The sequence below is a fragment of the Thunnus albacares genome, chromosome 19 (assembly GCF_914725855.1).
Source record: "Thunnus albacares chromosome 19, fThuAlb1.1, whole genome shotgun sequence".
Lineage (NCBI taxonomy): Eukaryota > Metazoa > Chordata > Actinopteri > Scombriformes > Scombridae > Thunnus > Thunnus albacares.
Window position 1 is genome coordinate 21499202 of NC_058124.1, and position 22249 is coordinate 21521450.

General features: G+C 41.2%; 1 protein-coding gene across 3 annotated transcripts in view; it reads right to left on the minus strand.

Moving 5' to 3' along the window:
- Positions 1-22249, minus strand: part of myo1g (myosin IG) — a 52263-nt gene that overhangs the window by 16184 nt on the left and 13830 nt on the right. Inside the window, exons 13-22 of one of the 3 annotated variants that reach the window (XR_006399064.1) lie at positions 20683-20757; positions 20363-20495; positions 17796-17962; positions 16395-16602; positions 15551-15774; positions 14501-14645; positions 13333-13382; positions 11198-11302; positions 10290-10403; positions 3773-3930 (exon numbers count right to left, since the gene is read on the minus strand). Coding sequence is in view for 2 of the 3 variants with exons in the window: in XM_044335482.1 (XP_044191417.1) it covers positions 3773-3930; positions 10290-10403; positions 11198-11302; positions 14501-14645; positions 15551-15774; positions 16395-16602; positions 17796-17962; positions 20363-20495; positions 20683-20757 (1329 nt within the window). In the remaining variant the exon portion in view is untranslated. Of the gene's footprint in view, positions 1-3772; positions 3931-10289; positions 10404-11195; positions 11303-13332; positions 13383-14500; positions 14646-15550; positions 15775-16394; positions 16603-17795; positions 17963-20362; positions 20496-20682; positions 20758-22249 lie in introns of those variants that run through there. The other 2 variants (XM_044335482.1, XM_044335483.1) reach the window with 2 other exon arrangements.

Below are 22249 nucleotides of genomic sequence, written 5' to 3' on the forward strand. Positions count from 1 at the left end.
TCACCCCAGATGGTGGCACAAAGACAGGCGGAGAGCTGAAACTGATTCCCCCCGATGGATGGCTGCCTCTCCTCTGCGACGCCCGCCGCACCCCTGCCAGAGCCACGCAGCTGCTGCTGCAGGGACCCCGGTGACAGAGATATACCCCCCCCCCTTCTCTCTTCCCCCCGCCCCCCCACCCAAAAGTCTAAGACTCGTAAAACCCACAAAAGCCTCACCGGGAATCTGGGATCAGCTAACTGAACATACACGCACAGAGAGACTCATAAAAGCGGGAACACACACCCTGGTGCGGCTGCCGTCTGCCCGGCCTCTGAGCTGCCCGCCAGGGGGGCCCGAACAAAATAAACAACGTAACACAACATTAATATGAGCGAGATGACAGCTGATCTGATATTTTATCTGCCTATGATACCACAAGTCACATAAACACATAGAACTGGCTGTCGACTATGAGCAAGACTGTTTGTTTTTACAGATTTTCACTGAAATATACAAAGATTTAATGAGTTTAAACCAATTTTCACTCAATCAACTCTGATATAATCAACAGAAATAGTATAAATACCTTTTGTTTAACATAATACAATTCAACAGCAGCCTCCAAAACGACCATAGAGTTGTTTAAAAGCGCCTCAATGACACATTTTCAACAAAAACCTCCATAGGATTTACTGCAGGACTGATGTATTAGACTGTATTAGTTTTATCCAAGTGTAACTATTAAAGTGGAAACTGAGTCTGCTGTATGTTCCCAACAGTTAGGCTTCCTGCTGCAACAAGGAACTGATCACCTCTCAATACTTTAAAAGTGCAGAAAATACCTGCAGGAATAAAAAGTGATGAAAAAAATGAGGAGAAAAAAGCAAATGAGTGTTTACTAAAAATCCATTTTCACAAGAACTTTTGTATATTAATATTGTTTCTGGATTTTAAATCATCTGAATAAACACTGTCGACTTCAGTTTCCCAACAAGGCCCACTTACTTTGTGTTTCAGATGCTTTCAGCCACATCTCATGGCCTTCCTTAAACAGCTGAAGTCGCTCAGTCAGTCACGTAATACTGTAGTCGTTATGCGTGCATACTGTAAGCGTAGGTGTATATTTGTGCATACGCTGTTTATGTAACTAAATATGGTTATGTAATATTATGCATGTGTGCAGGTATTTATAATCACGTGTATATACAGTATGTGTATGCATGCGTAAGCTCATCTCTATCATGCTCAGTGGTTGAAAGTTTCGGAAAGTAAGCGAAGCTCGTGTTCAAGAACGAACCTTCAAGCTCACTGATTCATTTTTCTTTTTTTAATTAAAAACCAAAAATAAAGAATTCTAACAATGAAGAAGCCACAGTATTTGTTGTGTTTTGGCACAAGTATAATGAATTTCCAGCAGGGATGATGTTTTTTTACATCATCCAGTGTTGTCCTGGTAGGATTCAGAGTAAACTTTAGTGTCCCTGAGGGGGGAAATTTGTGTTGGAGGATTAATACTTCAGGAAACCAATCACTGCAGACTGGGTGCTGTCTCAGCGGGCAGTACTTACGACAACACACCCACACTAACACACACATACACACATTACCACAACCAAAACAAGTCTGTGAAAACCTGCGTGTTGCGCCATTCAACTCCAGTCTGGCAGAGATGAATGCAGGTGGATGTTGAATCAGATCTATAAACGGCATTGACAAATCAGGGTCCGAGTGATAAATGTGATAAAACGTCAGCGTGACTGATTCATTTCACAGCAGTTGTTCAGAGCAGGGCGCAGACACCGACAACTATGACAGTGATAAATGCTGGGAATATGATTTGCGTAATTGTTATGCTGCATTAATAGACTTGGTTTTAGTCGGGGTCTTTGACCGCTAACAATGAGTCTAATTCTTTGCTGTTTATTCATGTGACACCGAGACCTGAAAGGCTGTTTTTATTTTAAAACAATCACCTGATCTCACTAATTGATTTCTCTTCTCTGTTGAAAGTATTCTGATGAGTGAAATCAGCTGCTGTAGTGTTTTGTTCTAATGAAAACCTTTCTCCTCTTATAATAAACTAATAAATCATCAGCACGAGCAAAAAACAACTTCAAACGAATCCATCTTTTATCTCTCTGTATGAAAAATCTTTGCATGTTTCAGTTGTGCTTCTGAATCTTGTTGGCTTGACCTTAAAGGACGAATTCACACTTTTTCAACTCTTTCTAAAACAATAGCCGGTTGCCTATATGCACATGTCCATACTGGCCATTAAGAGATCCCTTTCTATTGTTTTCCCAGTGTAAGTAATGGGGGGAAAGTTACAGTCCTCCAATTTCAGCTTTGTGTTTCCATCTCTCCACTGCAGCTCAGCATGGAAACATTTAAACAAAATAGGCAATTTTGTACTAAAAACACTGTAAATTCGGTAGATGTCCACTTGATTTGTCTAACTCAGTTTGCTGAAGCCTCATATGACCTTCAGATTAGAAAATATTTTTAATGGGATTAATGGACAGAAAGCCAAAGCAGTTTCAACATACACAGGGGCATGTGACTATTATTTAAGACAGACGTATGAACGTATCCTTTAATGAACTACTAAGGCAGCATCAGATGGACTAAACAGACAAATCTCATATGTGTCTTCACTTAATGAAAGAACAGTTGCTCTCTCAGACAGAGTTTTCCAACCTTTTGGTCTTGAAACCTCTTAAAATGAAACAATGTCCTTCTCCCCTGTTGCATTGGTCTTCTAGCTGTGACCAAAGAGTGATTTCTTATTTAAATAAGTCTTTAGGGAGTACAGTTATCCAGGAATATTAAAAAGGTTAGAGGAAAGTCTGAAAAAACATGGGTGTGGGTCCCGACCCCCAGGTTGGGAACCACTGCTCTAAAAGATTATCCCAAAGACTGGTTAAGATGTCTGAGTCTTTAGAAGAAGTAGTATTAGCTGTATTTTTAGCAGTTGTTCTGTAGGGCTAATGAAATTCTAGGGGGAATGAATTTAATATTAGCCTTAAACCTCACTGACAAGTATTTCTGTATAACAAGCTGTCAGCTTGAAAACTGTTCATACAACTTTGAACAAACACAAACATCTCATTTCAAGCCCCGAATACATCAAAACACAGCAAACATGTGTCAAAAGAAAATCATTCCTCCAAAACACCTGCACATGTTCGCTAAACAACACTATTTCACTCATTACACAATGTCTGATATAAAACTACCAGTTGATATTATAATACAAATGTAATTGTAATGTCTCTATAACTACTACAATGTATAATAATTTATTGTATAGTTTCAATTAATTTCTATATAGCTTTATAGATTTATGACAAATCAAAGTGCTACCACTACTTAATGAGATTGGAATTTTATCTTTGAAAGAGAGCATGAAGACACTTATTAATTAGGTTGTAAAAGTATCCAGATTGATTGAGCTTCACTGAAAAATGAATTAAAATAAATTTTATAGCTGTTACCTCTGAATGCATTTTGTATCAAAATGTTGAGAAAATTTATTGACGGTGTTGTCCAGATCAAGCTCTTTAAAAACTGAACTTGCAGTTGGAAAAATGCCTGCTAAAGAAAGTCTTGGCGGCGTCTCTAAACCACATCATCACTGATGGGCAGCACCGATTGTCTTATCTCAGAGGTCCTGAATCAAAATGTCTGATGTCTCTACAATTATTTAATATTTCTTTTACACATTTAAGGCTTTACATGTTTGCCTGGTGAGAAAAACAAGCGTTTGGTTGTGGAACTGCAGCTCACTGACCGTGTGAAATGGTCGACCAATGTTCCCACCAGCTCGCCCACTCGGTCCTGGTTGGGACACAGTTCCCCTCGCTGCAGGCACAGCAGGATGTCATCCTGGGCGGTCGTGTGCAGCGCCAGCATCTGGTCGACTCCAGTGGTCACGCTCAGTCCTGTAAACTGTGGAGAAGAACGTGATCATAACTATGTATGTGATGTGTGCGTGAATTGAATTTGCAGTGATGATTTATATAATTCAGCGTTCAGGAGAGTGTGGAAAGTATTCATGCAGATAACACTAGCAGACAACATGCAATTTTCTGTATTTTCTTTGTCTGTCAACAAATCTCATGTGCAGAACCAAATCAACAATAAACTGATCCTATTGATGCTACGATGCACAACAAGCTAGTGAAGCAGTATAAACGTAACCGCATTCCAGTGCATGTGTACACAGAACTACTCTCTGGAGAGTGAAAACACGATTATTAGTCTTGGAGACGTTTCTAAACAAACTATCGTGACCATAATCTTTGTGGCAAAGGAACATGTCACCCAGTGCAGCAGTGTGGCTCATTGACATGTTTAGACAACAATAGAGGTCTACAGTACAGAGGAATAAGATATATCAGGCTTTGGATACACACAGGATACTTGTAAATAGGATCAATTCATTGTTGGTTTGGCTCTGGACATGAGATTTGTTGACAGTAAGAAAAATATGATTGAGATTGTAGCTTCTTACTCTGTATCTCTACCACTTTCGTTCATTTATAGCAAAAAAAAAACCTTTTTGGTGCTAATTTCTATGTTTTTTCTGCACAATCAAACATTTAAAACATTTTTTGATTCTTAAGTTTCTGTTAATTTCTTTGTCTGTTCAGAAATGGCTCAGCTATCACCAAATGTTCCTCTTTTTTTTAATCAAAAACAAACTTTTCTTTCTGTTTCCAATCACTCAAAACATTATTACCTCCTGCGTGCACTATAGCCTGAGTGACACAGATTAGAAGACGGGCAATTCATTTGTATAAAAAAAAATGACCAGGATTATCACGTCAATGTATAATACCTGTGAATTTAATACAGTACGGCGGCACAGTATATCCTGGATCAAAAATCATGCCGTGAATGAAGTCAGAGGATTATTTCAGCTCAGAGTATGTAGGGTGAGAGAAATTCTGCCCGCGGTGCACGTGCGGAGGTGCAATGAAGGGAAAGTCATGTGCTGTGACCCAGTTGGAGTAATGTACAGATTTATTACCACTGAAGGAACAAGAGAAGGGTGACTGTACATGTGTGTGTGTGTGTGTGTTTGTGTGTGTGTGTGTGTGAAGTGAAGGAAACTGAGAGAAGGACACACAAGATACTATATAAAGAAGAGACAGGAGGCAGAGAAAGTGAGGTGCGTCACAGATTTTAGAAAGGGAATGGGAGACGGAGTGGACTAAGCCTCTTACGGCCCCCAGCACACACACACAAACACACACACACACACACACACACACATTACAGGTTAATCCAGCAGAGTGTGGGATGTCCCGGCATCGTCGGGTCCAGAATCTGGTACAACCTGTCCCTTCAGCGGAGGGAACGCTGCAGAGGTTATTCAGCAGTGTTCAGTTATTGATTGTGTTTCCCAAACAATATGAGGAACAGACATATTACTTGATCAATAGTATTATATATTCCATAGTATTTCTGTGTGTGTAAGACCTTATGAATACATGGCGTCTAGGTTAAAGGACTTTAACTACCAATTATTTTCATTATCAATTAATCTCATGATTATGTTTATGAATAATCAATCAGTTGTTTGTCTATGAAATACAAGAAAATTTACAGTGTACATAAAGAGAAAAGAAGCTTTTCCTTGATAAATTACTTAAAAAAATCAAAACTGTTTTTTCTATCAACCCACTTATTAATTAAATGACTAAATGTTTGAGTAATATTAGGTTTTATGTCAGTATTTGCTTATTTGTAAGGATGTTATGTAAAAAGGACTCAGAGCTGCATTTTGTTGAGTCACTGAGTTCAGTTGTTTTGCATGACTTTGTTTTGAAGCTCAGCCTCAGTAAACACAAACAAGTCCGATCGATTGAGGAAAACCGTAAAAAAAAAGCATCATGATAACGCACTGCGCTGTTTTGTCACGTTGTCCCATCGGTTTCTGTCCTCGTCCTGTGACCTTTGTGACCTCTGCGCTGATGGTCAGACTCGATGAGTCTGATATCAAAGAGTCTGGTGATACGATGTGAGGACAGCGCTGCACTGCCTCTTTGGCGCTCTGTTCTCTGTTTCTGACCTGGATGACTCATACCCCTCAGTCTGAGCAGCAGAGCTTAATGGCATCAGCTATCTTTAGCCGCCCCGCTGCTGCATAATGATGGTTTTTAACCCTCTGGCATCTTTTGAGCTTTTTCTCGCTCTCTCTCTCACTTTCTTTGTCTCGCTTTCTAAAAACCACTGGTGGACATCCAGCTGTGCTGACTCATTATGAACAATGTAGGTGTTGTTGGTCCTTACACAAACCTTCGCTGAAATTACACACTGGAGAGTTTTACTGTGCCAGTGCAACATCTGATTACAGACCCTGTTTATCTACAGCTTTCCTTAGAATCTGTCTCCATCTTGTTGTTTCTTTTTTCTGCCTCACACAAAACTTCACAGTATAAACAAAGTATATGTTTGTTTTTTAAAAAAGGGCAAGAAGAAAGACAGAAATGTAATTGCATTAATATATGAATATGACAGAAATGCCAATAAATGGCATGGAAATGTCATTAAATAAAATTTTAATCCATACATTTCCCACAAACACTGTACAACTATCACCTTTCCATCTGTTTGATATAAAAGCTCCACTACTATACTCCATGTTGCACAGTACCAATAGTCCATAACAATAAAACAAAAATCCTCCCATCATAACAAAATGCATCTCTCTGTGCTTAAACCTGCAGTGCAGAACTTTTACATATAAATGAACATCAGTTACATTCAAGCTCTTCAAGCCAAATAAAACAATGCTGATTAAGCCTATAACCGCCAGATAAATCTCTCTGTATTTCACAGCATACAGAGTTTTTAAATCTCATGTCGGGAAACGACATTTCTGCTTTGGCTGTTTAAATGTGCACCCAGAGACTTCCACCAGCCGAGTTGGCTAACTTCCTGTTAGCTCTCTGCTAACTTGAATGGGGTTAAGATGATTTAATCATGTGGCTTTTCTGGACTTTCCAAATGTTATCGGACCGAATGGATCAAATTCTGATAGTGAAACGAGTCATTTCACGGGGGCCGTATGATGCTCAAAATAATTTATCCACTGTTATACAGCCGCAACAGTTGCAACAGAGTAGGCTTCGGTGGAGCCTATGATACAAGCACATGTTGACAGTGTTTTTGTAATTACGCTCACTGCCAGAAGGGGGAGACAAAAGTCTCCTCCCATAAAGTTTATCTCCATAGAAAACTGTACTATATGTTTTTATTCTATATATGTCAAATAAATTATATTTGACAAATCAATAAACTGACATCCTGCTTCAATGAATAATGTGTCAAATCTCAAAAATATGTAATTGACCATTCGTTAAACCCCCTTTAATCATAGCTAAGCAAACGTAACTAGGTACAACAGGCCTGTCAAGCCTGCATGGGGCTGTAGTAAGATGGAGGTGTATGAATCCCAATGTTTAAAAAGTGATTAAGAGTTATTCGACCACTATCATTGTAAACTACATGTCTGTGAACATAGAGGTTATTACTAATGGGGCAGACAGACGATTTTAAAATTCCCCCTACTGTTTGTCCATTGGCGATTAAACTCTAAAATCAAGTTCCTGGTGTCTATTGGTTCCTCCCCAACACCCTGTTTCATTCAGAAACACATCAAACCATCGAACAAAACCATGGTCACAAAGCTGTTTCAATACAGTGACTAGATGTCCCGGTTTCAAATATCTATAAAACACTAAATTGTCTTGGTTTTCGACACAATTAAAATAATAATTATAATATACTTGTTTTCAGCGCTTACATAGATGTTTATCATGTTGTGTCCCACTCATTATTACCTAACCCAATATAAGAACATAAACAATGCACCACGTGTCTGAATTCATCAATTCTGTATGTGTGTCAATCAATCAATGAGTCGTTGTCAAGGCTGTTAAAAGCCTACGACACTTGTGGCTCTTTCTGACAAAATCTGTCAGTTATGCCAACAGTTAGCTGTCATGCTGAAGAGAGAGTCGGTCTTTTCTTAAGAGCTCCAGGAGGCTTACTCTCTCCTTCGTAAAGTACTTGGGAATGAAAATGCTGTATTCAGTACATTTTCGGTCGCGCACAGTGGAAATGCTGATATATTAATACAGCCAATCAGAAGCGGTGGTTTCCCTGAGAGCTGAAACTCAAAGTAACCCTCCTGTGGTCCTCGGGTCAAATTTGACCCGTTTTCAAATGTTTTATATCAGCAATACGGATTTCTCTCATCTAATTGCCTGAAAATCACATAGATGGTTCCATACCACACACTTTGAAAGTAAAAGTAATGATCACTACTTTCATTGAATTTTGGGTGTTTTATTAAAATTTATAGCATCTGTGGACTTTTGTCCTCCCAAGTCAAAATTGACCCAGGAGGACAAAAGTTGCACGGTCGATGAGAAGACAACAGGAGGGGTAAGAAAGAAAGACTGCAAAGCATAAAGCACCCATCAATTTTCTAAAAAGTAACTTTCTTTAAAGGCTCTTTCTTGTTTTTTGCTGTCAGGTGCAATGGTGATGTTATTATTTGTTTTTTAATCCTTGCAAACTCACGACCAGCTCATGGCAAAGCGTTGTGAAGATGTAAGTTAAAGTTATTTTTATGTTATAGCCTATAAAAGGTGTTTATAGGCCATAAAGAGATTTGTACCTTGTTTGGTTTTTTAAAAAAAATAGCAGGCAGAGAATGTGTCAAAGTCGGCCATTGTGCACAATGATAAAACATAATCTTTCGTCCGCTGAGGCGCCGTCCATGGTAGGTGTGCAAAGCGCTGAAATAACTGTCCCCCATCCTGATGAAAACGCCTGTGGTGCATAAGCGCATGAATGTGCGGTACACTTGAGGTTCCCGGTTTGGGGGTTTGAAAATATGGTCACCCTATATTTCAAGGGACCTTGAAACATCAGATTAAATAAAGCCTTCATCTACGGTCTCTCTCTCGCTCGCTCTTCCCTTTTAGGCTCTCGTCCTTCAGAGCCGGCAGCCCTGTGAGATCACTGATCCAATTTCCCAGATCAGGCCATGAAATGAGCCAGGTTCGCCCCAGACGGCAGAACACTTAAAGCAAAGCCAGGCCGCCGCTGTCGTCGCACAACCAAGGTCTCACCTACCAACCTCAACACCTAACACACACACACACACTAACAAAAACACACACACACACTGACTCGACCATCTCCACTCTCATATAGAGGTCACCAGCTCTCTCAGTCATAAGGAGACACGGTGTTCTCACACCCTGAGTCCTCTTATTTCTCTCGTACTTATTGATTGATGGCAATGACCCAAATCAAACATGATGGAAGACGTGTGTGTGTGTGATTGTGGAGGGAGTAGTGGATGTATACAATTGAGAGGACAGCGTACGATATAAAGTACATCTGGGATAAAGTAAAGTACGAGTGGTCTGACCTACATTTCCTGGTCGCTGTTAGGAAGTGGAGCCGCTACTTGGTGCTGTACAGCAGGTGTCAGTGACCTTGTTTAGCTTCTAGTTTAAGGCTAGAATAAGGTTTTGGTTAAAGGGGAATTCCACCAATTTCACACATCAAATTCAGTTTATTTGTCGTGAGGAGTACTACACAATTCAATAATGTCTTTTGTGGCTTTGGAGGAGTCTGAGAAAGCTTTGGCTTGCACTGATGGCATTGAGAATGAAAGAAGTAGGCGTTTACCATGCAGGGAGGGTCTCATTGCATTATGGGTAGTGTAGGATATAGTGTTTTGGGGGTTGACCCACATTAGGGACAAAAAGTCAGGATATCTTGGCCTCCGCTGTGTTAATTTTGACTCTTCCTTTGTTTAATCTGTCTCTTGCAAATCCCCCAATTTACAGGAGGTGCAAAACAACATTTCTGGAGTTTCCCTTTAATTTTAAAGTGATGAGAAAGTGTAGGACGATATCCCCATAACAACCTGAAATTAGAACAGCAAACAGCAGGGATGTCACCTAACATTCACGGGCTTTATAAGTGTTTCGAATAGTTCAGGATGACAGTGGAGCTCTACGGCACCGAGGCGTAACGTTTATCAGCTTCGTGAACTTTTTTAGTCAGATAAATTCATTCTTGGTTTTAGTCTTTGGTCTTTTTTTTTTTCTTCTTCCTTTTAGATGAAAGCACATAGCTCTGAGGGTTAAGGTTAGAGAAAGATTGTGTTCACTGAAGAATCCCTACAAGGACGGCAAGACAGACTTGTGTGTGTCTATGTGTCGTCATGTGTGCGAGCGTGCGTTCACACTGTGCTCTCCCATGCGGGTACTTACAGCGTCTAAGGGAAGCCTCTTCAAAACCTTGTACTGCTTCTTCGGCTCTAATTTGTAGACGTACTTGTCTGTGACGAGCAGGCCACGGTCTGTGCTTTTGTTGAATCTATTCACCTGAGAGAGAGAGAGAGAGAGAGAGAGAGAGAGAGAAAAAAAGAGAGAGAAAAGGATGAAGCTCCACATTTGTTTAGTTTGTTCATTTTCTTTGTTCTGTTCGGGGGTCTTTGTTGCCGCTCACAGGATCTTCTGGGTTGTCACCATCTTGCTGTTCAAAGACAAGTTTTCCCTATGAAGCAACACACACGAAACTAAGCAAAACAAACGCTCTGGTGGGTCTGTCAGCGTTGGAGGTTGTTTTAATTCAAGATATCAAAGCACGTATATCTTTAAATATATGTATAAATGTATATAACAAAGCTAAAGCCAGAATCAACAATCCCTGATAAGGATGTAAGGATATCCCTGATTATCATCCACAGGGAGTTGATAAGAGCGAGTTCAGCATGAGGTAAAATAGTAACCTCAGCTGACTCCACTCAGTTGATTCACAACAGACAGACTTAAAAAAAAAAAAAAAAGGGGGGGGGGGGGGGGGGGGGGGGGGGGAATGTTTAAACTCGAGAATAAATTAATAGTTGAGCTACTTTCATGATTAATCCTCTGACGAATTCTTATCTCCTGTCTTCGTATTCCTTTCTTGAGAGGGTTGTAGTCACTGTCAGAACATGAAATCTTACAAGACGAGCCGATACGAAAGTGCGAGGGGGTGGAATCAGGGGGGAAGAGAGAGCAACTGAGAAAAACATCCCAAAGCTAAAAGGAAACAACAAAAGAAAGAATCTCCTTGTGGCAACAAAACAAGACAATTTCCATTTCACTGTGTTCTTTTTTTCCCCCACATACTGTACCTTCCTGCAGAAGCCGGAGAAGAGGACCTGACTGTACTCGTCTTTGTTCCTCAGCTCCTTGGTAACACGGGTGAAGCCTGAGCTGGTCTGAGGGCAGTCTCGCACCTGCGGATATCAAAGGCTTGTATTATTACAAGAAGCCAGCTGAAGCCCACCAGCCACAGTGTAAATGGTATAGGAATGCATCTGGTCGTTAGTCACAAACTCTGTATGACCTCTCTCAGCCTCCTTTCAAGCCTTTTTTTTTTTTTGTTGCTTTAATTCCATAAGCAGCAGATCAGAGCTCGAGACCTCGGGCTGCTGTTACCAGACACGGCGTTTGACGTGAAGTTTAGAGAGGGAGCAGAGAGGCTGATACCGAAACCGCCTGATGAGAAATACAGCTGAGAAGGAAATCTAAAACCCTGTTGTAGCCTCCCTCCTACAGAGCTGCCATCATGATGTGTTTCACTTTTATGTGTCTGTTTCTTTTTAGAATTATATTCATCTACAAATATTTTTGCATTAGCTGAATATGTTTTGGGTAAAACAGAAAGATTAATTTTCTACTGAATATCAACTATATGGCCAAAAGTATGCGGAAAGTATGCTTAGTTCTAGTTGAGGTGAAGCTTATTGCTACACCATATGATGACATTTCAGACAACAGTATTCTTCCAGCTTTGGTGCAACAGTTTGGGGGAAGACCTTCTCCTGTTTCAACATAGCAATGAGTTTGTGCACAAAGCCAGCTCCATAAAGAAGTGGTTTTCTCCTGTTTCTTTGGTATGGAAGAACTTTGGCCTGCACAGATCCCTGAGCTCAACAACAACCAAGACCTTCAGGATGAACTGAAATGAGCCAGACCTTATCACCACCAAACATCAGATCTAAAATCTCGAGGAAAGTCCCAGAGTAGTAGAGACTGTTATAGCAGCAGATTAAAATCAACGCCCACGACTTTGGAATGAGATGTTTAACAATCCCATATACTGTAGGTGTGTGTGTCTATATACTTTTATATATAGAATATGTGGTGTATATGCAAAGGGTCATGATATATACTCATATGAACGTATCTGCAAAATATTCACTGTCAACATTTTTAATAAGTATTTGCTACAATATTTGCTACACCATGATTAAGCTCAGAAAGAAAAAAATGTGGTCACTGCAAATGCAGTATGGCTAAGGTTCAACAACTACAAGCCCTGTTATGACATTAGACAATGATCATGGTCTTGGTTTAGTTTTGAAAGAGTCAACATTGATTGAGACATGATACTGGATAGAAAAACCTCAACAGTGTCCGTCTCAATATTCTACCTGCAACTTTCCTGTAATAGAAGCTAACAGTATTTAAGAACTAAATGTTCCCAATGGATGTAAATGACTAAAGCAAATTAGACGCATGTGATGCAATTAATGGGAGGCACAGATAAACTGAACGTTTTGTTCATCCTGCTTGAACTGGGGAGACGGACTTATTTCTACACAGATGCTAAAATATCAATTTGAAAACTGTAGTTTTTTTGTTTGATGTCATCTTTTCTGATGAGTTCACACACAGCGACGTCCCTGCTCTGATTCTGAAGATCAGCTCCTCACCGTCGCTGTACTCAGAGGCTCGATGTAAAACAAGTTCAGCCACACAAGTTACAAGTCAGGCATGCCGCATTACATGCACTTATCTATAGGTCTTTGTGGAATTAACTACAATCACGTGAAGTTGTTGCCCCGAAGGAGGCCAGCAGCTCACGGGCCGTCTGACGAACTAACGAGGGCAATGACTCAGGACTCTGCGGCGGTCATGCTCACACTCCGTGAAGGCGTCTTTCAAGCCTCCGGGCCACCAAACAACCTCAGATTAGCTGGTAAATGAGCTGAGTGTGGGATTCATTAGAGAAGGGCTGTGTTCAGAGGCACCGTCCTCCTTTAGTCATGCTGTTTACCGTGAGGCTCGTCACATGCACCCTATACATTCACGACAACAGTCAATTTCTGTGATTCTATACACTGCAAGTCATTCAGGTCTTGTTTTGCATGCTAAAATCAAGCATAACAACATTCTGCCTTTGGGGTGAAATTCAATGTATTTTTACCAGTTAGTTTCATGAAAGGAATAAGCATCCTGTTGTGTGGAGTGTCACACTGACCAGTTTACAGTAAATGAGGTCCTCTTGTGGTGAGGGCAGCTCTGAAAATGCTTCCGATAAAAGAAAGTGAAGAGAAAAAGGAGGAGAAAACACAAAATTTCTGTTGGTTTTGCACCATTTCAGTTCATTAAAGTAAATATTATTAAAAATTAAAAGGTTAAACTGAAAAGTGTTTGTGCTGCACAGAGGATTTATATTATTGTATCTTCTTGTATATCAGCTTTTATCAGTTTTTTAGGAGTCTAATTGAGTCAAGACAACATTTTGCTGTAGCTTTGAAGCATAACATAAAAAAAGCTGCCTTTACCACATTAACTCTCTCATGACCTTCTTCAGTAAATGCTACTTGCTCAAGTGTCCTCACATGACCATACAGAACTTAGGTCATGTGATAACAAGTGGTGACATCATTAACCTTGTCCTCCATCCTGAGTCACATGAAGACACATCATGAGTGGGCCATGGGGTACGATCAAAAGCCCCAGATTTGTTTTATACATTTGTTTGTTTGTTTACATTTTTTGTTGTTGTTTCTAAGTTGAGATGAAATTAAAAATGTCTTATTAATGCTTTTAGATCACATCCCCAGTCATATTGTGTACCTATTTAACAATATATGCCAAAAACCCTTCCAAAAAATCAATTTCTTTGTATTCTTATATCAAAATCCTATCATGTTTTCTTCCTGCCTACGTAGGCTCGAACCAACCAATTTCAACCAACAATATCATGACATCCACCCATCAATCGGTTTTCAACTTTTAGCAGCACAGAGCTGAGATTCATTACGACACGACCACACGTTACATCTCACCTGTCTGTCCTGTTTCACTCAGAAATACGTCACAATACGGAAGTTATATACCGTTTCATCTGGACTTAAACCTGATTTTAAAAGTCTAAATGAACTTCAGCTAGATGACCTGTATACATAACCTCTTATATTAACAACATCTGTATTGTTCCTGTTAAATAAACTAACAAATAAATAAACCAAAAAGGCCTCAAGTGAACCTTGAGTTTTGAATATTTCACCAACTAGAATTTGTTTAAAGAACATATCAAGAGTAACCAAGTACTTCAATGACTATTTTTTACATGTGTGATAGATTAACATGCAGATACATGTTGTTGGAATTGCTGGACTTTGCATTTTGTTCATTCTTACATTAGCCAGGTAGTCCCTCTCCCAGGCTCTCCTGCTGCCCCAGTCTTTCCTCTCTCCGTTCAGAGCGGTGAGAGCCGCCACTTTGGCCCGAACCTCCAGCATGTCAGACGGAGGGATGTTCTTTATGAGCTGCCTCGCCCACCACCTGACAACATTGGACGAGAACAAGACGGCGTGTCATGTGGGAAGAGTAACGGATCAAAGGTGCAACAGACGAGTACAGTAGGAGGAAGGCTGAGAGGCATACAAATAGACTTTATCTGTAGTGTCAAAACATATAATCCAAAACTAAACCAAAGACTTTTTGAGATTATTAAGCTACAAAAATGAGTAAAGAAAAGATTTCACTTGTTTTCAATGCAACTTAATGCATTTTAGTGTCATGATCTCCTCCAGATGTAAGCCTGGAGGGGATCATGTGTTTGGTTGTATGTGTGTGTATCTGTCTGCAGCTACACTCGCTTACTACTGGACCCATCAGACTAATATTTTTTGTGCACATTTATGACTCAAGGACCTCTCGTGGTTGCGGTGATTCACAGTTTTTGAAAAGCCTATTTTATTTTTTGTAAAATCCAAATGAGACTATCGTAAAGCTCAGACTTTTGTCTTTTCAGCAGCTCACGCCATTTTACGATATGCGTTACGACATAGCAAAAGGCATTTCCGGCAATCGGTAAGGCTAAAAACAAGTCTGTTGCCTTTGTCGTGGCTCAAAAACTGACATTGATAGAAAAGTTTGGTCTCATCTTGAGCCGGAGCATCTGCAGATTAATTCCATACCTGATATGTTATGATCCACTAAAGTTAGGCACGATACGAGATGAATAAGATAAGAGAGCCAGGGTTTTTCTTTACCGCCATCTTGACTGTACACACCTGGCGGAGAACTCTTCTAGTTTTGCTTCTTTATTCTACCCTAAATCTTCTTTTCTGTACATGTGAATTTATTTCACTTTGCTGAAAGAGTGTAAGAAGACTAAAAATGTCTCTAAATGGTTTGAAATGGTTATTTTTATGGTGTATGAGTTTCATTTTATGGGATCTCACCTGCGATGCAGCGAGGATGTAATGTTGTGAAACTGGGACAGAGCGGCAGGTGGGGTCGGCCACTCCACGCTCTTTCCGTAGTCGGCCATATTTCGCACATTAGCAAACCTCCGCTCCACCTCCCAGAAGTGGGCCTTGACCTTGTAGCGCTTATAGCAGCCCATTATGGTGTAGATGGCCCTCATCCTCTGGCACCTCATACGAGCTAAAGCCCCACGCCACACCTGTGTGTTTTAGAAAAAGAGAGAGACATATTAGAGACAGATAGCAAGAGAGGAGAAAGGTGTCGCTGCACACAAGACGAGGAGAAAGTCCCGCTGAGCTGAAGACAAACTTGTGCTCCAGTTAAAGAGCCAGACTTCTCTACAGAGTCATCAAAGTAGGTCAGGGGAGAAAGAAAAGAGAAGGGTATTTCATTGAGCAAGTGAAGTAATTGACTTTAATGTAACTGTGCTCTGGATCTCATTAATTATCCCAATTATTGTTATAGGAAATTAGGATTCAAGCTGGCAGATGAATTTCAGTCAAACATAACCAGGAGCCACATATTCATGAGGCTGCAATCTCCACTTTGAAAACCCAGAAGCCGACGTTTGAGACTGGCGAAGATAACGTTGTGGGTGATTAACTGTAATCACATGATCCGAGCTGCCTGTGACATTAAATTAGATCCCTGTGTCAATTAATCAGATTGTCAGATCAATACATCCTCATTAAAATACAAGCATAGCTTCAGAAACAGCCGTAGAGCTCATGCTGAGGCTGTGGATGAATACTAAAAGGGATTATGATGATGCCATTGATGTCAAATTAACACAGTGATGCTGATGCTAATATGGCTGACCTTCTGCAGGAAAAGCACCAGAATGGGGATGAGGGCGGCTCTCTCCTGTTCCAGAGAGAAGAGAGACCGTGGCGTTCGCACAAACAGCTTGGTGTGACCGTACGCCACGTCGTCCTGGAAACCGTGCTGGGTGACGATGGCCTCCACGGCCTCCCTGTCCGAGGCCATCAGGTGGTTCGGCCAGGTGTACTCGCACGTCATTTTATACCTGCAGGACAACCAGGAAGTAGCTAATATTACATTTTTAAGCCTTTTAATTAAAGCGAAACAGCATTTTTAGTTGGCGTTTTTTGTTTTTGTTATGGAGCACTCGAAAAAATAAATCGATTTTATATGTCAAAGTCAGTTTGCTAGTCAGGGGGAAGTAATGCTCAGGCTGGCAAAACAGGATCTGCAGTAGCTATCAGTGATATCATCCAGGTAGCTCCATTTCAGTTTGGAGACAACACATTTTTTGACTGAGAGCTTGTGTTACAAACTGTCACATGGAGATTATGTTGGCATTTAACAGGCAGCGAGGGGTAGATCAAAAGTTGCATTATGGGAAACGTAGGATCCAGTGTTTTGGGAGCTTGACCCATGTCAGGGACTAAAAAATGGGATATCTCAGCTTCTTTTGCATCGTCCTTCGAATTTGTCAAAAGTATTAAAGTAAAAAGTTTTCTTCATTTGTCCATAAAATAGCTTCAGTCTGAAAAAGCAATAAGAGAAAAACATTCTGGTTTTACTTTATTTTCTGTAACTCTCAATGAAAAGGATCTAGTTTGTAGTTTCTGTCCTATCTGATTTTTAAAGTCTAATGGAAGATTCATTCACATAATTTAATTAAGGGTACATATATATATTTAATATTCTATTCCTTATTTTAGATGAGAACTATATAACACTGTTCACCTTGCTTGTAGTATTAGTAACTGTTGGTGGAGTGATCTGCCGTGAGACAGTAACGTTTCTTGTCGTTGTTCTGTTATCCTACTGTTGTTGTGAACATTAAAGTAGTTCCCTGTACGTTTACTTTACACACAACTCAGCGCTAAGAGAGACCAGCGTTGCACTTGTGGCAGCAGGTTTCTGGACTTCTCATCTTTGCAGTGTTTGACTTTTTTGTGACTTTCTTTCTCTCCTCTGCACAAGCCAAAGCTTAGCTAATAACTCAGTCTGTGTGCTGTGGATAACACATGTAACACTGTGGTAGTAATTCAAAGTAACATTTGATCAGAGTAGCAACCACTGCTAGAACAGAATAGTTTGGTACATTTTACACCCCTGGTGTTACACTGAGCTGCTGATGTAGTGAAAACAGAAAGAACTTTGTCTCAACTTCCTCACAGGGAAATTTACCAAAGGAAGAGCTGAAACACTGAAGAAGTCTTGCTTAACAGAGTGAACATATCCTCTTACCGCTGCAGGAAACGAGCGTAGGGCTGCCTGTAAGCGAAGCCGGCCCTGCGCACCATGACGTTCTCCAGCAGGCCGAGGTACGCCACCTGATGCTGGCAGCGCGCATCGTCGAACAACACCGACGACTTCATCTCGTTGGGCTTTATGCATCGCACGTAGTACGGCTCCTGGAAGACAAGACAAAGTTTGCTGATTTTATTTCAGAGTTGCTGGGCTGCAGGAGTCAGCGGCGGTCAGATCATATTTCAACCAGAGGCCACTGACTCTCTGTCACCTTCTCACATGACTGTTTTTATTTACTGTCAAATATTTTACCAGACTTCCCAGCAGGGATCAATGAAGTGTCATATCATCACATTACTGTACAAAAATATTGCACTTACGGTACAGAGCCGAAAGAAAACGAAAGTAAGGCCGCAATGATACATTTCCAGTAAAAGCACTGACGCTGTATTATGTATTTGCAACACTCAGGATGATTCAGTGTTTGTATGATTGAGGCAATATTTTTCATAACACTCTTGTTTTATCACCTGCACAAACTTGTATTTGTCTTTGATTTTTTTCATGTTTCTGTCATTGTTTTCACCACTGCTGCGTTCATCACTGTGCAAGTAAATAAACTAAACTCAGTCTGTAAACCGTCACTTGAGCCGCAGCCGAGCTGCAAAACTGACAAACTGAGTTCACTGACCTTAATCAGACTTGCAGAGTATTTCAACAGACGTTGCAGTGAGCAGATGAGCCTCATAACACATCCAGCACATCTATTTATTAACAGCACATTTAACTGCACATTTAAACTTTGAAAACAATAAAGCCTGGAGTGGAGTTATAGCAGGACGCCTCCACCTTGACAGGGATCTCTAAGGGACATGATATCCAGTCAAAGGACGGACTGCCGTGTTTTTTATCACCGTCACTCTCTGTCCATGAAAGATAAACAAGGTGGAACAAAGTGAGCCCTTTCTGAGTGCTCCCTGGCATCGCTGTCCGTAATATCAATGATGCATGTGCATGTGTGCCCCCAGATTTAAGAAAAGAGACAGTTAATGGGGTTTGGGAGCCAAAGAGATGGGCAGGAGGGGCACAGGTACTCCTGTATGACTGTTGAAGAAAGCTTTCGCTCTTTTAATGTGACCTGAAGTGAAAAGGGGAGGGGGGGGAACAGTTGCCAAAAGAGTTTCCTTTCATTTTACCTCACACACTGAGATGAGATGCTACAACAGCCCAACAGCAGGCTGTCCCAAAATAACAGCAGGAAATGTCAGACTTCAGTCAGTGAGATGAGGCCAGAAAAGGTGAGCAGCACATTTTGTGGTTCGCCACCCCCCCCCCCCCCCCCCCCCCCCCACGCGCACCCCCCCCACACGCACCCTCCCACCACCACTCACTGTCACACATGATGAGGACAAGCGACCCACAAAAACTGTTACTCTCTGACACCAAAAAGAGCAGACTGCTATGCATACATGTTCCTGCTGCACTTCCTCTCGCTCCATAGTTTGTCATGCACGGTGACTCCTTCCCAAAAGCGGCATCACAGACTCATTGGCAGCCTCAGAATAGCCCGTGACTCATACAAACATTACAGGAACCAGCATCTGCCGGATGACGACAGTTGAGTAAACTGGAGAGAAGATCTACATTGGTGCGAAACACTAACTCTGACATAAAAATATAAACGAAGGAGCAAGCCTCTAATGACTTAGATTTGACACCTATTCTTCCCTACAAAGCTAAAATGCAGTAACAACATATTCGGTCAATTCTGACTTTTTGGCACCTATTTTATCAGTTACAAAATCATTGTACCATAGAAACATATAATCTGTGTGAAAACAGCATGTAACATTTGCAGTAACAACAAATCAGAGCTAAAAACCAAGACAAACTGCAGTAACTGCATAATCTGACCCTCAAAGCTGCTGTTGCATTTACTGTCCTGCAACAGAGAAACAGGAAACTAGACGGCTGAAGCAAGAAGTGAAAAACTAGCAGATGAAATAGCCTCAGCTAGCCTTGAACCTAAATGTACTTACTGATTTTTCCTTGGCTGTTTTCCATAATTAATCAAATCAATTTTGATGAAACCTGATATCCTGATAATTCCATTATTTCCCAAAACTAATGAAAAGTCCAATAATAATGGAGAAAAAACAGCTAAACTCTCGCTAAAGCTAACTAGCGCTTAGCTTTTGACTCTAGTGGAATTCATGCAATTTAGTCAAGTTAAGTTACATAGTTGAATGTATTAGATTGTATATTGATGTATTATATCATTTTTAATATAAATATTAATAGTAGACAAAACAGCAAAGCAGAGATACAAGTCATCTCTACAATCTTTCTGTTTCACAGTTTACCGACCAGCATGCAACTTTTAAACCCTTTTCTTCTCAACTTCACTGCTTCTGTGGTTACTGCTCTCTGCTGCATTGCTTGGTTTCACTTTATACTTGTCAGAATTGAGTGATAATAAGCTTTAATCAGTCTAATATCCGCAGCTTCTTCCGGGGGTTAAAGGGAAAAGAACAGGAAGTCAGTCGTGCGCAGAAACTACTGACCTTGCAGGCCAGTTTATCCACCAAGGCTATGATGGAGTTCTTGAAGAGGGTGGCCGCCGTCAGAGGTCGCTTCGTGACCTCTGTGATGCTCAGCTGACCATCTGGCCACATCTCCTTCAGGACTGGGTTGGCACTTAAAGAGAGAAAGGAGCAAGAAAAGGGGGCAAAAGTCAAGAAAGGACACGATTAACTAGGCTAGCAGAAGAGTCATGTACAAACAGCATAAAGAAGAAATTTATTTATACACTTAACCCAGTTGCTGAACTGTCAAGAGCATGATGGTGTCAGAAAAAAATGTCAGTGAAGACTGTATTTGGCACCTGTTGTACATGAGGCGCTTGAAATCTTGGAAAAGCAGGTCCTTGTTTTTGTCCAAAAAGCCCTCAACGGAATATCTGTAATAGACGTAGAGGGAGAAAGTGACAGTAATTGAGAGTTATTGGCTAAAATAAGTAGTTCAAAAGAAGGAGGGAGGCCCCACTCAAGAGGGGACTTTGACTGAAGTGGTGTGTCAGGAAAAGAGTCAAGATGCTAAAATTACAGAGGAAGCCAGACAGACAGCAACACAGTTTATACAGCAAGTGTCTGTAAACGCAGGGGTCACTATTACAACCCGGTAACGGACTCCACTTTGCTCCAAATGATTCACAATCCTCAGGCTAGAGGATTAGAACAAGAGTCACGCTGCTTAGTCGATTTACAAATTAGGAACATGGTCGAATCCCCCCCCACCCTCTCCCCCCCATCCGAGGCTCACGTTAGGAAAAAAAAAAAAAACTGAACCGTCTACAAACTAATCTGTCTGCCTCACTTCAAACTGCTCAGTTGGTTTTGGTGAGGCATCAGTGGGAGGTCACGGGCGCACTGTAAGGCACAGTTACATAAGCCGAGCAGCCGCAGGGCAAGAGCCTGCTGTAGTGTAAGCTCTGCCTCAAATAAAACCTTCCCCTCTCTTTGCTCATTCACAAAGCGACAATATCTTGTACAGTGAGGATGCTTTGCAATTTAAAAAATGCATCCTTTTTTTTTTTTTTTAAAGGGCGGAAAAAAAATTGCACATACGTACGTAAGCAGAAGCTCCCACTCACTTCCACATGTACATTTTAAAATTCATCTACATATCATCTCCTCACGCCTTCTTCTCTAACAGACACACAAAGAAAAAAAAACAAAACAAACAAGACACACAGTGTGTCACATGTGGTCTGCATGGCCCTGTGACTGTGTCCTAGGCTGTCACATCTGGAGGCAAAAGAAGCGGAGGCTGGCTATGACAGATGTGTCCCCTTGGCTCACGAGCGCTGAAAACCACCTGACCAGATTCTGGGAAGCTCGCCGAAGAGAGACACAGTGTGAAAGGAGAAGAGGAGAGAGCAGTCAGAACACACAATAACAAGGCACAACACTCATTTACAAGGACAGGACAGGACAGGACAGGACAAACAGGAGAGGACACGCCAGAGATGAAGGCAGTGGCCCTCTCCTGAGACGGGATGATGATTTAGAGGGAAGTATATTTAAGCATGAAGGTCAGAGTTGGTGCAAGGAGAGGGCTGTTAAACAAGGTGAAAAGGTAGCACGCTACCGAGAGAACCAAGCGACAACTTCCTGCGATATAAAGTTGTGCAGTGAGGGGATTTGATCGATCTTATGGCTGCTCAAAGTGCTGCATGTGCAGGCTGAAATACTGCAGGGAATTCCTGTGTGGATGGCGAAGAGAAGCCAGGTGAGGGTTGCAGTACAGACGGAGGAGAAAAGGAGGAAACAGCATGAGGAAAGAGAAGGAGGAGGAGGAGGAGGAGAGAGCGAAGTAGGTCAAAGCTTGTGACAGTGCTGGTTTGGTGGAGGGTGGATGGGTGGAGGGGGGGGGGCGTGCAGGCAACGGGT